Genomic DNA, 13,703 nt, shown 5'->3' with positions numbered 1-13,703 from the left:
GTGTACATAACTATACCACAAATATTTATAAGAATTGAAAGAATTATTTGTAACTCCGATTTAACCCCCACTCCTTCTCAATGTCAACTTGGGAATAACAATATGGATTTTATTGCCATCCTCATAATTCATCAGGAGGTCCTCCAGATTTTAATCAGAGTGAGCTCAATTTTAATGTATGCATGTGTAGATATGGATTTTTATTTCTTTTATTTTTTGTCTTAATAATATTAGTTGATGCTTGTTCAAATACCTCTTTTTACTAAAAGAAATCATTGGATCAAACGAATACATCACATAGATTGCTTTTTTGTCTCAACCAACCCAACGGTAATCCATATGGTTTCTTTCTATTTTTATTATCTCATGCTATTATATATGGAATGAGAGAAATCTGAAGGCCTTTCAACAAAAAATGTCTAATCCTTTGAAGATTCTTAAAAGCCTGAACCACTGGATTGTAGCTCTAAAGTTACAAGAGGAGGAAGCCATTACCCACAACCCACAACCCACTTTCAACTCATATACTCACATTTTACAGAGATACAGCATCAGCCTATGTACTTAGTTTCGATGCGAAAACCTGATGAGGTGAACTCTTAATGGGTGGAGCCAAATATTCGTTGATCGTTGATGTTGTTCAAACACTTTTTTTTCTACGAAAAGAAATTATTCGGATCAACCAATACATCACATAGGTTGCTTTTTTGTCTCAACCAATCCAACAGAAATCCCACAACTATATAAAACTGCAACTCTCTGTCTCCATTGTTCTCCCATCTTCATAAATTGGCACAAGGAAGTTTTCTCTCACAGAATTTTCAACTGGAGATCAGGTTGACCAATCCTAGCTTTGTACTTTTCAAAGAGTTCTCGCATGGCTTCCACAAACTGGCCATGAATTTCACTAACCTGCCCAAATGAATGAATAACATTGAATGTTCTCCGTATGCTCTGCTCTGCTCTGTTCACTTAAATCGTGGGGTTTGCTTATCTTGCCAATCAGTAACACCATAACCACGCAATATATATAGTTATATACACAGACAAGAAGAAATAGGGTTAGCAGGGAGTATCTCACCTCTTCAGTCGTAGGTTTCGGGTTTCTCTTGAGCTCAATTGGTCTACCCACCACAACATGCATGGAATGTTGGTACGGAAGAGCCGTTCTACAAAAGCAAAAGCAGAGGACATCCTATGAGATTACATCAGATGGGTACCTTAACATTGCAAAATATGAAAAACCATAGAATGCTCTGCTTCCACGTTCAGAATTTCATGTTCGTACCCAAAAATTCCCCAGAAGACAAATAGGGGCCATTTAATAGCTCTACCAAGTCGCAGGAACAACGTCCCTCTCGGCTTCCACCATTTGTAAGCATTTGACTGCACTTTGCAAAGGCGAAATCATTCTGGGATCGAATGCATGCAATTGCAGAGTTGAATTAATTCGATCAAATCAGCTATAAGTCTAATCTAATACCTGACCAAAGCAGAAAACTGGAACCAAAGGTCGGCCTATCTGAATAGCTATGTTGACAAATCCTTTTCTCTGCTTAAGGTAGACAATCTGTAAAACAATCAAGAAAAATTTAGGAATTCTTGACAAGAAATTGAAGATGAAAACTAAAATTTAAACAGAACAAGTGCAAGAGAGAGAGAGAGAGAGAGAGAGAGAGTGACAGACCTCTGAACCATGTTCCATTAGAAATGTCTCATGCACCCCACCAGGCACTAAAATACAACTATAACCAGCTTCCAAGAGTGAAGTAAAATTCTCCCTTGATATGGGAGTAAAACCAAGCCATGTCCATATATGCCTTAAGAAAGGTATATAAAACACCTGAATAATAATTGATTTGTTAATGGACAAGGACAGGAGAGGTTCCTCAGTACTTTCACTTACAAAAGGTTGAATGTTTTGAAAATCTTACAACGCTGGTAGCGAGGAATTTGATCTTCGTTAGAGGCATGAAACCCATAAGATCGGTAAGTGAAAGAAGGCCAATTGGTATAACTGAGTGTGGTTCATAACCAAAGACTGCATAAGGAATACAATACAGTAAATTTATTGATTCATAATAAAATCTATATTATTGGCACCTACATGATTCTTTTCCATTCCAAAGAAGAAGAAGAAGAAGAAGAAAGAAAGAAAGAAAGTGAGAGGAATTTTCCCCCCCCCCATAGTGGTACTTGATAAGTTTGGCAAGCAAAATAGGCAGTCATCCGAGGATGAATATTCATCTATTAGTCTTCTCGGTGTAGTGTTTTTGTCTTGGTACAGTCATCACTATGAGAAAGTTAAATTTCTATGCACTTTGTGGGCTTAAATGTCTGAATTTAAATTACATACGATTTATTTTCTGAATTTAAATGTCTTTTTTTTTTTTTTTAAAATAAAAAAAATTAAACTGATATAATTTAACTCATCGATAACTCTCATGGATCAGTTATCAAATATCAAAGCACATCCAAATCCATAACTATCTGGTTTACTAATTAGATTCAAAAGAATTGTGCAAGCAAGGAAAACGGGATCTTGCTTCGGTGCTGCAAAATTAAAGCACATCACCATGCAGCAGATGGTCAGATGGCGCATTGAAATTAAACACGTGCTATCAGGCTGCAGCAAACCTCAATGGCATGACCTGCGGCTGCCAGTGCCAGGGTAAGTTTAATACAAAATAATACCTGCTGCTGAGATTAAGCATGCAGCTGTAGAGTCTCTGAACGTTAAATAAGGTTTGATGCATGTCCAGTAAAGTCTATATATCGAGTTGCTTTTACCATAAGCTTGGTTCGGATCAAATGCCTTAATGTCCTCCACCCAAAGAGTCACCGGAAAATACCCACAGGCATGCTTACACATATACCTGAAGAAAAGCAATAAGTTAAGTGGAGGTACAAGAACAAGAAAAGAAAAGAAAAGTGGGTTTTAAGCTAGAGGCCGGGTACCTGGCAAATTTACGCCCTGGTTTGCTCTTTTTGTCAATTGGGATTATCACAAGTAAGAGGAGAACTGCAAATACTCTGAAAATGGCACATAGAATATTATATATATATATATATACAGGTTATGGTGGTAATATACAATAGAAGGTGGTAGAAGGGAAAGAGAAAGAAGAGAAGATCATGCATGAGATGAAAGTACGGACGTGAACGCCAGGAACTTAGGGAGGAAGAGGAGAGCCATGAAGACAAGGACCATGTTGAAATGAATAGCTCCGAACAGTAAAGCATTTGCGATTATGGCGTTGTGCATGGAGGACGGTTTCACCTGGAATACCGTCATCTCATGCTCATCTATGCTGGAGGAGGAGGAGGAGGAAGTGGATTTGCAGTTTCTGTTCATCTCTTCCTTCATTCAAAAAAACAAAAAAACTACAGAAGCGGAGGCAGAGAGAATCCCCAGACAACAGAAGAAAGGAATGAAAGGGCTTTCGGTGTTGATGAATAGATATATAACAACTAAGGGTGTAAATTGACCGTGTAAATGTGTGATATATGTCATTTTTTAGTCTTATAAGGATAATTTATTAGATGGCGTGGGTGGACGGGTGGTATAAGACAGATGGAAGTTGCTGCTTACATTATATAATATTGTTCGTTCAAGATATCAAGATATTCAAAATGATAAGTCTGTTCTACTTGATAGGGATTATACATCACTCCAAGTCGATAAAACCAGATTTGGTGGAGTGGGTGGGTGAAACCGAGACAAGAATGGCACAATGATTATTTATTATAAAGAAAGAAACTTGGAATAGCAGCGTCTCAATCATTAGACAAATAATGGTGCAATTTGCAGACTTATCGATGAAAAAGATGATAATGGAACCCACTTTCATTAAATAAAATGACGTTTCAAGCATCCCTTAACTTAAAACCCTGTTTGCAAAGATTAACCTTAAATAGAGATGGGTGTTTGCTCCTTGGTTGAGTTGAGCAAATGAGAGATGAAGAAGATAGGTGAAGGGGGAAATATCTTCATCAATCCAAGCTAAGATTTTACTTTGCAAATAGGGTTTAAGCTAAAGGGTATTGAGTAATTTTAACATATAAGGATATTTTAGTTATATTTTAAATTTTATTTAAATTCTAGGTTTTTTCTGTAATTTTTTTATTAAAAGGAGAGTCACAAGTTTAATAGGAAGGGGTATAAAAAAAATTAACATTAAAAAAAAAATAAAAGACAAATTTGGTTATAAATGGATGATAATTTGTCTTTAACACCGACTTCGATCAACGAAGTGCAAAGTTTTCCCAATTTTTTGAAATAAAAATGACACAGGCCAAACCTCAGCAGATAAAAATTACCTTCCTTATAATTCATCTGATATGAACTCAGAGAATCAAACCGTCACAAATCTTAAAATACATTATTAGCACAAAAATGCCTTCCAAAATACATCCAATTAAAACAACCGTGTGATGCTCATCAGGCAATCAGACACACCTTGAGCCACGGTAAATTTTTAGTATACAAATCATTCACTGTATGACTTGAAGAAAGAACCAATAAGTAGAAAACCCACACTCCAGAATATATGTTGTTCAATTTCAGAAACTCGTGCCTTAAGCTTATAAGTAGGCAAAGCCTTATAATTATGTTAATAAAATAAAAAATAAAAGAGGACACTGGTTAAGAAAAACGATCCTCCTCCACATTCCAAGCTTCCGCTACATAAAATTAATATCAGTTAATTGAAAGAACCGTTTCTGGGTGTGGCATTTAAGAAGAATTTCTGGGAATAGCATGGATCTACTGCCATTATCAATTGGCTGATACTTAGATATCTGAGTGGCTCATGTGCAGCATGTCTGTTTTGGATCACCTCATCCCTCATTTACATTCTACAAAGGTCCAAGACCAATGCCTACACCTTAGTTCTAATTATATATGATCAGGGCCAGAAAGCCACCATGATCAATATCAGACATGAAAAAAGCAATCCGCAATAATAACTCATCCAACAGCTGAATAAAAGTTGAAACACACTAGCTCTTCCCGTAAGATACCCCAGACTTCTCATGTAGAAACCATTAGCATGATTAACCTTCCAATTGTCACTGGTCTTCACACCACTGGAACTTGGAAGGGTACCTCTTCAGGTTAGGAAACCATAGGGGGATCAAATGGTACCCATGTTCAGCAAGCCATGCAACTCAACTCAATTCAACCACCTCAATATAATTGAGCCAGTCGATGTGTTGCCAACTAGAATCAGACACCATGACAATATTAGCCCAAATAAATCACCATCCGCTATAACAAAGTTAATAACTTCCCCAAATAAAAGGAGAACAAAATTGCAAACAATTCCAGTACATCGATCAAAATAAACCAGCACCTTAACATGGAAAGAAAGAAAGGTTATTCATTTAATCACCCTTGACATCCCAAATTATACTGAAAATCAAAATTTGAATTTCATTGTTTGACCTGTAATGCAATTACAAATAAAGAAACGTAATTCATTTGTTCACTCTTGACATCTCTATTTTGTCAATAGGTATCTTTTACCCAGAGCAACCAATGAGAAACATACCTCTTGTCCTAGAACTCTCAAGAACCCTTCCTCACAGATCCAGGAAAAGTGAAAACCTAGCAGACTCACTTCTCAATGAAATCTTTCATGTTCTTCAACCATCCTAGATATTCTCTGTTATCCTTGCGGATCATATATTCTTGCAAAAAGTTTGTCAAGGAGCTTTTAATCCCTCTGACTTCTAGGTACTTGTAAAATTCTTTCTGCAGGTTCTCATCCAAATCACTGTAAAGAGAGAAAACAGAATAAGAACAATGACTAGAGAAAGTTCCTAATGTGTACTTGCACTCAGCTCAAACACATGCAACAATAAAAAAAGGTTGTTTCAGTAACATTCCTCTAGATCTCCTTGATCTGCATAAAGTATTCATAGATAAATGACTCATACAATCTATTTAAAAGGATCAATTTGTAACCACCTCAATCCAGATTACCTGCATGAATTGATCTGAGCAGGCCTTCTAATTACAATCAAATCCAAAACATCAGCATGAAAATTACAAATTGGTAAACAGTCAATTTCTGTAAATCGCAACGATTATCATTATTCCCACAGATAAATTCCCATTTCTCCTGTCCCCCTTCGTCCCTTGCCCAACCCCTGGCGGACCCTCCTAGAAGACACAACATTGCTGCTTGGGCAATCATAAGTACAAACAAATCATACTATTCATCATGTTTCAAAAAAAAATATTCCCTGCCATCAGTGTGCTTACACTGCAACTAGATAGGTGTGGCAGTCGACTAGTGACAAGATAATACCCATACAGAGGTGTGTAACCTCTATAATCAAAGTTGCCAAGGCATAAGGCAAGATGCTCCTCCATGCTCATGATAGAGGCATTCAGTCACCCTGACTACCAGGGAATCCAGACCCGAGAAGGCAGGGGTGAAGAGTAAATAAGATGGCACAACCCACACCCACATTGAACATTGGAGGAAAAAAATAAAGCAGCAGCATTTTCATTGAGTGCTTTGATACACCTTTGTTGTATTTTAAATTTGTCTTCAGTTTTCTGTTGAGGACCTTTTGGTATTTGATGCTCAGCATGTGATTTTATACCCATTATAACATATAAGCAAAGTTTGAAGTAACTTACGAAAATTCTGGACCCTCATAAGCCACCGCATCAGATGAAGCATCAGCATTCTTCATCAGCATGCTATCAATGGTAATTTCATCAGGAGAAGCAGAGCAACAGAACTCAAGACATGGTCCTTCCCCTTTCCCTTTGGAAACATTGACAATCAAAGTAATGTAAGTTTTGCCAGAAGCCTCATCAGCCTCATCATCCTTCTCATCACCATCATCATCATCATCATCCTCATCTTCGTCGTCTTCCCCAGCCATGTCTGGCATGTGGACCTCAACTTCAATATTTTCACCAGCAAAGTCTCTCTTTAAGGTGATAGTCTGTTCACCAGGTTTGTCAATGATCTCAAATGGAAAACCATCGGGTAGAAAACCTCCCTGCAAAAAAAGTAAAAGGATCACAATGAACTCTCAATTTTGCAAAGCAGAAAAAAAAAACAAATCCAGTTGATCAGAACCTAATTTGTTAACTGGGCTTCCAAGTCCCAATAACAAGAAAAAACCTCGGAAGTCACAGAAATCAAGTGGATCTACACTCATATTCTGCATGCACACTTTTAAAAGGTTACCATTTATGTTGCCAATTGTAGGATCTAATGGAGCTGAAATTTGGCTATGAAGATAAAATGTATACACAAACCAGAACAGATGCGCAGGATGTTCAAATAAAATAAGCAGCAAGAATAGGAAAAAGATGCTGAAAACAAATGCATTATGATGGACTTCGGATCAAAATCAATGGGAAGAGGCAATTAAAATAGCCTTTATCTATCCCAATTAACTTTCGAAGGAGAAAACGAATCATTTCAAAGATGTGCAGCAGAAGTGGCGAAAGCTGGGGTTGAAACAACGAAATGAAGGCTTGTTAATCAACAAAAACTATTGTCCAAAGACACTTGAAGCAGAAGGAACACATCCATTGCCAAGAACGTGGGCTGGAGGCATACTACAGCAATTTATGACATTGCTGTGTATACAGTGATACCGAAGCACCCAACGCCCACCCATCATCACCAAATCCCCCTCGGTGGGGGGAAAATCCTACAGAAGTTCAAATAGTTGAGAATCAGACTTAGAATTTCTATACCATCCAGCAACAATAGCTTGATAGTTGCATAGAAATTCCCAATCTCACATTAACATATTATTCGTTCATCAACGGGTAGACCCAGATAAGTATATCATGTACAACTGACAAATAAAACCCAATTCTTCTAGCTATGCAAATTGCTTCAATCAAGGGAGCCCCATTTGGGACTAGAGTCTCAAACACGAAAGTTTCCTATTATTAGCATCCAAAGCTTTTGCCCCGGGATTCTGGACAAAATTAACCGACTCGGAACATCTCCGGGTCCTGGATGAGGAAGAAGAAAAAATAAGCCTTCTCATTACAGTGGTTCATTACAATTGTTTTTACCAAACAAAGAAAGGTTTTCGATAAGTTTACCGAGGGTAGATCGTCTGTTTCATCAGCGCATTCGATTTCCGATTCCAGCACCCGCTTCAGTTTTTCGTCAGCCCCGACCTTCTTAGCAGCAGCAGAGCTCGAGGCGAAGCGAAACTGAAATAAGAGAGGGGTTCTCGAAGGGTCTTCAAGACACTTTCTCTGCAAAGGAGGAGATGCCACAGAAGTGTGTAGGAGACATGCTGGTTGTTTGTATGTAAGACGAGAAGCTGCATAGCTTCGAAGGTTTCTGCGAATAAGAGAAAGAGTGATCGAACGCATTTTTCCTCTTTCTTACCGTAGCGTTCCTTCAATGGCTGCTTCCCTACTACTGCTGTTCGCGTTCTTCACTTCTTTGGGAGTCGGAAATGGGGTTTAGGGTTTACTAGGTTTAGCCGTTTACGACTTTGTGGGAGCAGTGAATACTCAGAATGGTTGAAATGACAAACCTACCCTCACGACGAGACCCAAAATCCAAATGTCTGTCTTTTCCTTTTTTTTTTGACCTTTCTGTTCTTCTCTGTTTTTGGGTATTAGAAAAGAAATTTGGAGTAGAGTAATGTTTTTGGGTATAAAGGGAGATTAATTTGATCGATAGTAGAAAAAGAAAAGAAAATTTGAGGATAGAGTAATTTTTCAGATGAATTGATTCTCTTTTCCATCCAATGTGATGGAACTGTCTTGCAAGTTAGTGTTTTATTATTTGAAACTAACCTCAATTTCAACCTAATTTCTTTGGGATTGATTAATTTCGATAGGCATCAACATAAGAGGAAGCCTAATTAGCCATTATCTTGGCTAAAGAAGGCTCTATTTTTAGAACAAATATGCTGATATGGTGTTGATCAATTAGCTACGATTGCATTTGTGGTCATTGTTGACAATAAAAGATGAAGTATGTATTAAGTGAATATTCTATGGAAGTTTTGGGTGCTTCCTTAGAATGATTAGCACTGCTATGACTGCTGAATGTTTATGAAAATATTTGGGAGTTTTAGGTATAATAAAGGTTCCTTAGTATGATAAATTTCACAAGTCACTTCAAACTTTGACCATTAGTGCTAATCATTCTAAAGAAGCACATAATGCTTGAAGTTCAGATTATGATATCCGTACCCAAAAATTCCCCAAGAAGAAAATTAGGGGCTTTTAATAGCTCTACCAAGTGGCAGGATCAACGTCCCTCTTGGCCTCCACCATTTGTAAAAATTTGACTGCACTTTGCAAAGACGAAATCATTCAGGGGAATGCATGGAATTGCAGAGTTGAATTCAAATCAACTAGTCTAGTTCATTTAGATAACAAATATTGAAGGGAATTTGGAGGGTGGGTCTTAGTGCAATTGCAATTTGGTTCAATTTTTAAACCAAGTAATCAAACGTTTTGAGTCTCATGAAACAATCTCTTAGGAAAGACTTAAGTACATTAAAAGATCAATAACCTGACCAAAGCAGAAAACTGGGACAAAAGGACTTCCTGTCTCCATAGCTATGCGGACAAACCCTTTTCTTTGCTTAAGGAACACAACCTATAAAACAATCAAGAAAAAGTTAGTTGGCCATTAGATTTTAGACACGTGGATCATTCCAAATTTTCAATCAAATGAACATAAATTCATCGAAAAAAATATACATTTCTAAATCCCCAAATTTTTCTCATCTCCTTCATCATCTCCCTCTTTGGTCCGGTGTTGCCGCCATCTCTACTAACTCCAGCGACAGTAATGTGTTCAAACATCAACTAAAAGTAATAGCACTAGCCCTTCCTGTAAGATACCCCAGACTTCTCATGTAGAAACCATTAGCATGATCAAGCAACCCTACGTTAACCTTCCAATTGTCACTGATCTTCACACCACCGGAACTTGGAAGGGTACCTCTTCAGATTAAGTAACCATAGGGGATCAAATGATACCCATGTTCAGCCAGCCATGCAATTCAACTCAACTCAACCACCTCAATATTATTGAGCCAGTCGATGTGTTGCCAACTAAAATCAGACAACTATAATTTTACCCCAATATTGCTAACAATTCCATTACATCGATCAAAATAAACCAGCACTTTAATATGGAAAGAAAGAAAGGTCATTCATTTAATCTCCCTCGACATCCCAAACTATACTGAAAATCAAATTTTGAATTTCATTGTTTGACCTGTAATGCAATTACAAATAAAGAAACGTCATTCTTTTGTTCACTCTTGACATCTCTATTTTGTCAATGGGTTTCTTTTACCCAGAGCAACCAATGAGAAACATACCTCTTATCCTAGAACTCTTAAGAACCCTTCCTCACAAGTCCAGGAAAAGTAAAAACCTAGCAGACTCACTTCTCGATGAAATCTTTCACGTTCATCAACCATCCTAGATATTCTCTGTTATCCTTGCGGATCATATATTCTTGCAAAAAGTTTATCAAGGAGCTTTTAATCCCTCTGACTTCTAGGTACTTGTAAAATTTTTTCTGCAGGTTCTCATCCAAATCACTGTAAAGAGAGAAAACAGAATAAGAACAATGACTAGAGAAAATTCCTAATGTGTACTTGTACTCAGCTCAAACACATGTAACAATAAAAAAAAAGATTGTTTCAGTAACATTCCTCTAGATCTCCTTGACCTGCATATATACAGTATTCATAGATAAATGACTCATACATATTTATGTAGCAATCTATTTAAAAGGATCAATTTGCAACCACCTCAATCCAGATTACCTGCATGAATTGATCTGAGCAGGCTTTCTAATTACAATCAATCCAAAACATCAGCATGAAAATAACAAATTCATTAACATTGCTGCTTGGGCAATCAAAAGTACGAACAAATCATACTATTCTTCATGTTTCAAAAAAAAATGTATTCCCTGCCATCAGTGTGCTTACACTGCAACTAAGATACCATGTAATCACTGACTGTAATATGAGATGGTATTCCCATCCATATTGGAGAATATGTAACCTCTATAATCAAAGTTGACAAGGCATAAGGCAAGATGCTCCTCCATGCTCGTGATAGAGGCATTCAGTCAAGCTGACTATCAGGGAATCCAGACCCGAGAAGGCAGGGTTGAAGAGTAAATAAGATGGCACAACCCACACCCATTGAACATTGGAGGAAAAAAAATAAAGCAGCAGCATTTTCAATGAGTGCTTTGATACACCTCTGTTATATTATAAATTTGTCTTCAGTTTTTTCGTTGAGGACCTTTTGGTATTTGATGCTCAGCATTTGATTTTATACTCAATATAACATATAAGCAAAGTTTGAAGTAACTTACGAAAATTCTGGACCCTCATAAGCCACCTCATCAGATGAAGCATCAGCATTCTTCATCAGCATGCTATCAATGGTAATTTCATTTGGAGAGGCAGAGCAACAGAACTCAAGACGTGGTCCTTCCCCTTTCCCTTTGGAAAGGTTGACAATCAAAGTAATGTAAGTTTTTCCAGAAGCCTCATCAGCCTCATCATCCTTCTCATCACCATCATCATCATCATCATCATCATCCTCATCTTCGTCGTCTTCCCCGGCCATGTCTGGCATGTGGACCTCAACTTCAATATTTTCACCAGCAAATTTTCTCTTTAAGGTGATAGTCTGTTCACCAGGTTTGTCAATGATCTCAAATGGAAAACCATCGGATAGAAAATCTCCCTGCAAAAAAGTAAAAGGATCACAATGAACTCTCAACTTGGCAAAGCAGAAAAAAGAAAAAAAAACAAATCCAGTTGATCAGAACCTAATTTGTTAAATGGGCTTCCAAGTCCCAATAACAATAAATAAAAAAAAACCTCAGAAGTCACAGAAATCATGGGGATCTACACTCATATTCTGCATGCACACTTTTAACAGGTTACCATAACTAAAAATATAAAACGTTGATCAAGATATTCTCACAACATATCATTCGTTCCTCAAAGGGTAGACCCAGATAAGTTGATCATGTACAACTGACAAATAAAACCGAATTCTACTAGCGATGCAAATTGCTTCAACCAAGGAAGCACTATTTGGGAGTAGAGTCTCAAAAAACACGAAAGTTTCCTATTATTAACATGCAAAGCTTTTGCTCCGGGATTCTGGACAAAATTAACCGACTCGAAATATCTCTGGGTCCTGGTGAAGAAGAAGAAAAAATTAGCCTGCTCATTACAGTGGTTCATTATAATTGTTACCAAAAAAAGAAAGGTTTTCGGTAAGTTTACTGTTTCATAAGCAGCGCATTCGATTTCCGATTTCAGCACCCGCTTCAGTTTTTCATCAGCCCTGACCTTCTTAGCAGCAGCAAAGCTCGAGGCGAAGCGAAACTGAAATAAGAGACGGGTTCTCGAAGGGTCTTCAAGACATTTTCTCTGCAAAGGAGGAGATGCCACAGAAGAAGTGTGTAGGAGACATGCTGGTTGTTTGTATATAAGACGAGAAGCTGCATAGCTTCGAAAGTTTCTGCGAATAAGAGAAACAGTGATCGAACGCATTTTTCCTCCTTATTCTCAGATCAAAGCTCACCAACACTCTCTCAACTCGGTCTCCTTCCTTCAATGTCTGTTTTTGCTACTACTAGCGTTTTTTGAAAGTAAAATAAAACTTCTCAATAACTTCTCAACCAAACAATCTAAAACCTTATTTTTATTTAAAAATAATAATAAATAAATAAATAAATAATTCCCTTTTTCAATCCACTTTAATCGCCAAAGTTCTCAATGTTGAATATTTTCCCTACATGCCCACCCCTGCCATAGAAAATTCCATCAAATCGGATGGAAAAGAGAAACAATTCATCCGAAAAATTACTCTTATCTCCAAATTTCTTTTCTACTATTGATCAAATTAATCCCCCTTTATACCCAAAAAATTACTCTCCCCCCAAATTTCTTTTCTAAACGACTAAACCCCAAGAAGGAGATTTGGGTCTCGTTAAGAGGGTGGGTTCGTCATTTCAACCATTTTGAGTCCTCCAAAGTCATAAATGGCTAAACCTAATAAATCCTAAGCTGCTTTGTTTATTGGAATAATGGTGGAATGGAAAAAAGAAAAAGAAATCTTTTTGAAAAAAGGTAAACTTTTTCTACTTTTCCTTTAAATCAGAAAAACAAAATCAAACTTTTGAAACAAGATCCAAACTATTAATGGAGCCTTCAAGCTTACATGGTATTTCATGAACACTGCATGTGAGATCTTGGATTTAGCTACTATGTTTAGGGCCTGTTTAAAAACGACAATATAAAATAAAATGAGATTTCAAATATACAAATTTGTAGTTCAAAAAATTAATTGTTTGGTTAGCCTCAAATCTATCGAAGTTCATAGAGTTTCGCTAGGTTACTCCGTATGAATTCGCAAATTTCATCAATTTTATATTTATGATTAAGGTCCGACATGTCGGACCATGTCATTGTGTAGTGGATGGTGACATCACCGACACTACGACATTTCGCTTACATGTCGGCGATTTTTGGCAAGGTATTGATGAAAATTCAACCCCATTGGTTTTGGAGGGTGTTTAGGGTCGTTTTGGCTTGAATTTTGTTGTGTAACTTATTTTGAAGCTAATGAACACATTGGAAACATTATTTTGGCCTGAAACATCACTTAATCTAAAGTTTATAATTGACAC

At 37.1% G+C, this 13,703-nt stretch overlaps 3 protein-coding genes across 3 annotated transcripts; all 3 read right to left on the bottom strand.

Annotated features, from left to right (window-relative positions):
- Positions 1–655: 655 nt before the first annotated feature.
- Positions 656–3,405, bottom strand: LOC149017279 (diacylglycerol O-acyltransferase 2-like). Its single transcript, XM_089154152.1, has 9 exons — positions 3,159–3,405; positions 2,959–3,033; positions 2,791–2,876; positions 1,935–2,041; positions 1,688–1,843; positions 1,484–1,570; positions 1,289–1,386; positions 1,082–1,169; positions 656–912 (listed from the first exon to the last, which is right to left on the bottom strand). The coding sequence occupies exons 1-9, from the start codon at positions 3,365–3,367 to the stop codon at positions 811–813; spliced, it is 1,008 nt and encodes a 335-aa protein (XP_089010278.1). The 5' UTR covers positions 3,368–3,405; the 3' UTR covers positions 656–810.
- A 2,068-nt stretch (positions 3,406–5,473) lies between these two features.
- LOC149017278 (uncharacterized protein At2g39795, mitochondrial-like) lies at positions 5,474–8,503 on the bottom strand. The gene is made up of 3 exons (XM_089151603.1): positions 8,093–8,503; positions 6,653–7,023; positions 5,474–5,777 (listed from the first exon to the last, which is right to left on the bottom strand). The coding sequence occupies exons 1-3, from the start codon at positions 8,369–8,371 to the stop codon at positions 5,618–5,620; spliced, it is 810 nt and encodes a 269-aa protein (XP_089007729.1). The 5' UTR covers positions 8,372–8,503; the 3' UTR covers positions 5,474–5,617.
- Positions 8,504–10,194: 1,691 nt separating this feature from the next.
- Positions 10,195–12,608, bottom strand: LOC149017277 (uncharacterized protein At2g39795, mitochondrial-like). Its single transcript, XM_089154388.1, has 3 exons — positions 12,295–12,608; positions 11,367–11,743; positions 10,195–10,575 (listed from the first exon to the last, which is right to left on the bottom strand). The coding sequence occupies exons 1-3, from the start codon at positions 12,562–12,564 to the stop codon at positions 10,416–10,418; spliced, it is 807 nt and encodes a 268-aa protein (XP_089010514.1). The 5' UTR covers positions 12,565–12,608; the 3' UTR covers positions 10,195–10,415.
- Positions 12,609–13,703: the final 1,095 nt, after the last annotated feature.

The sequence above is a fragment of the Hakea prostrata genome, chromosome 4 (assembly GCF_041222555.1).
Source record: "Hakea prostrata isolate BN-2017 chromosome 4, UWA_Hpros_2, whole genome shotgun sequence".
Lineage (NCBI taxonomy): Eukaryota > Viridiplantae > Streptophyta > Magnoliopsida > Proteales > Proteaceae > Hakea > Hakea prostrata.
Note: the sequence above shows the minus strand (reverse complement) of the source record. Positions and strands in the feature narration are given on the sequence as shown.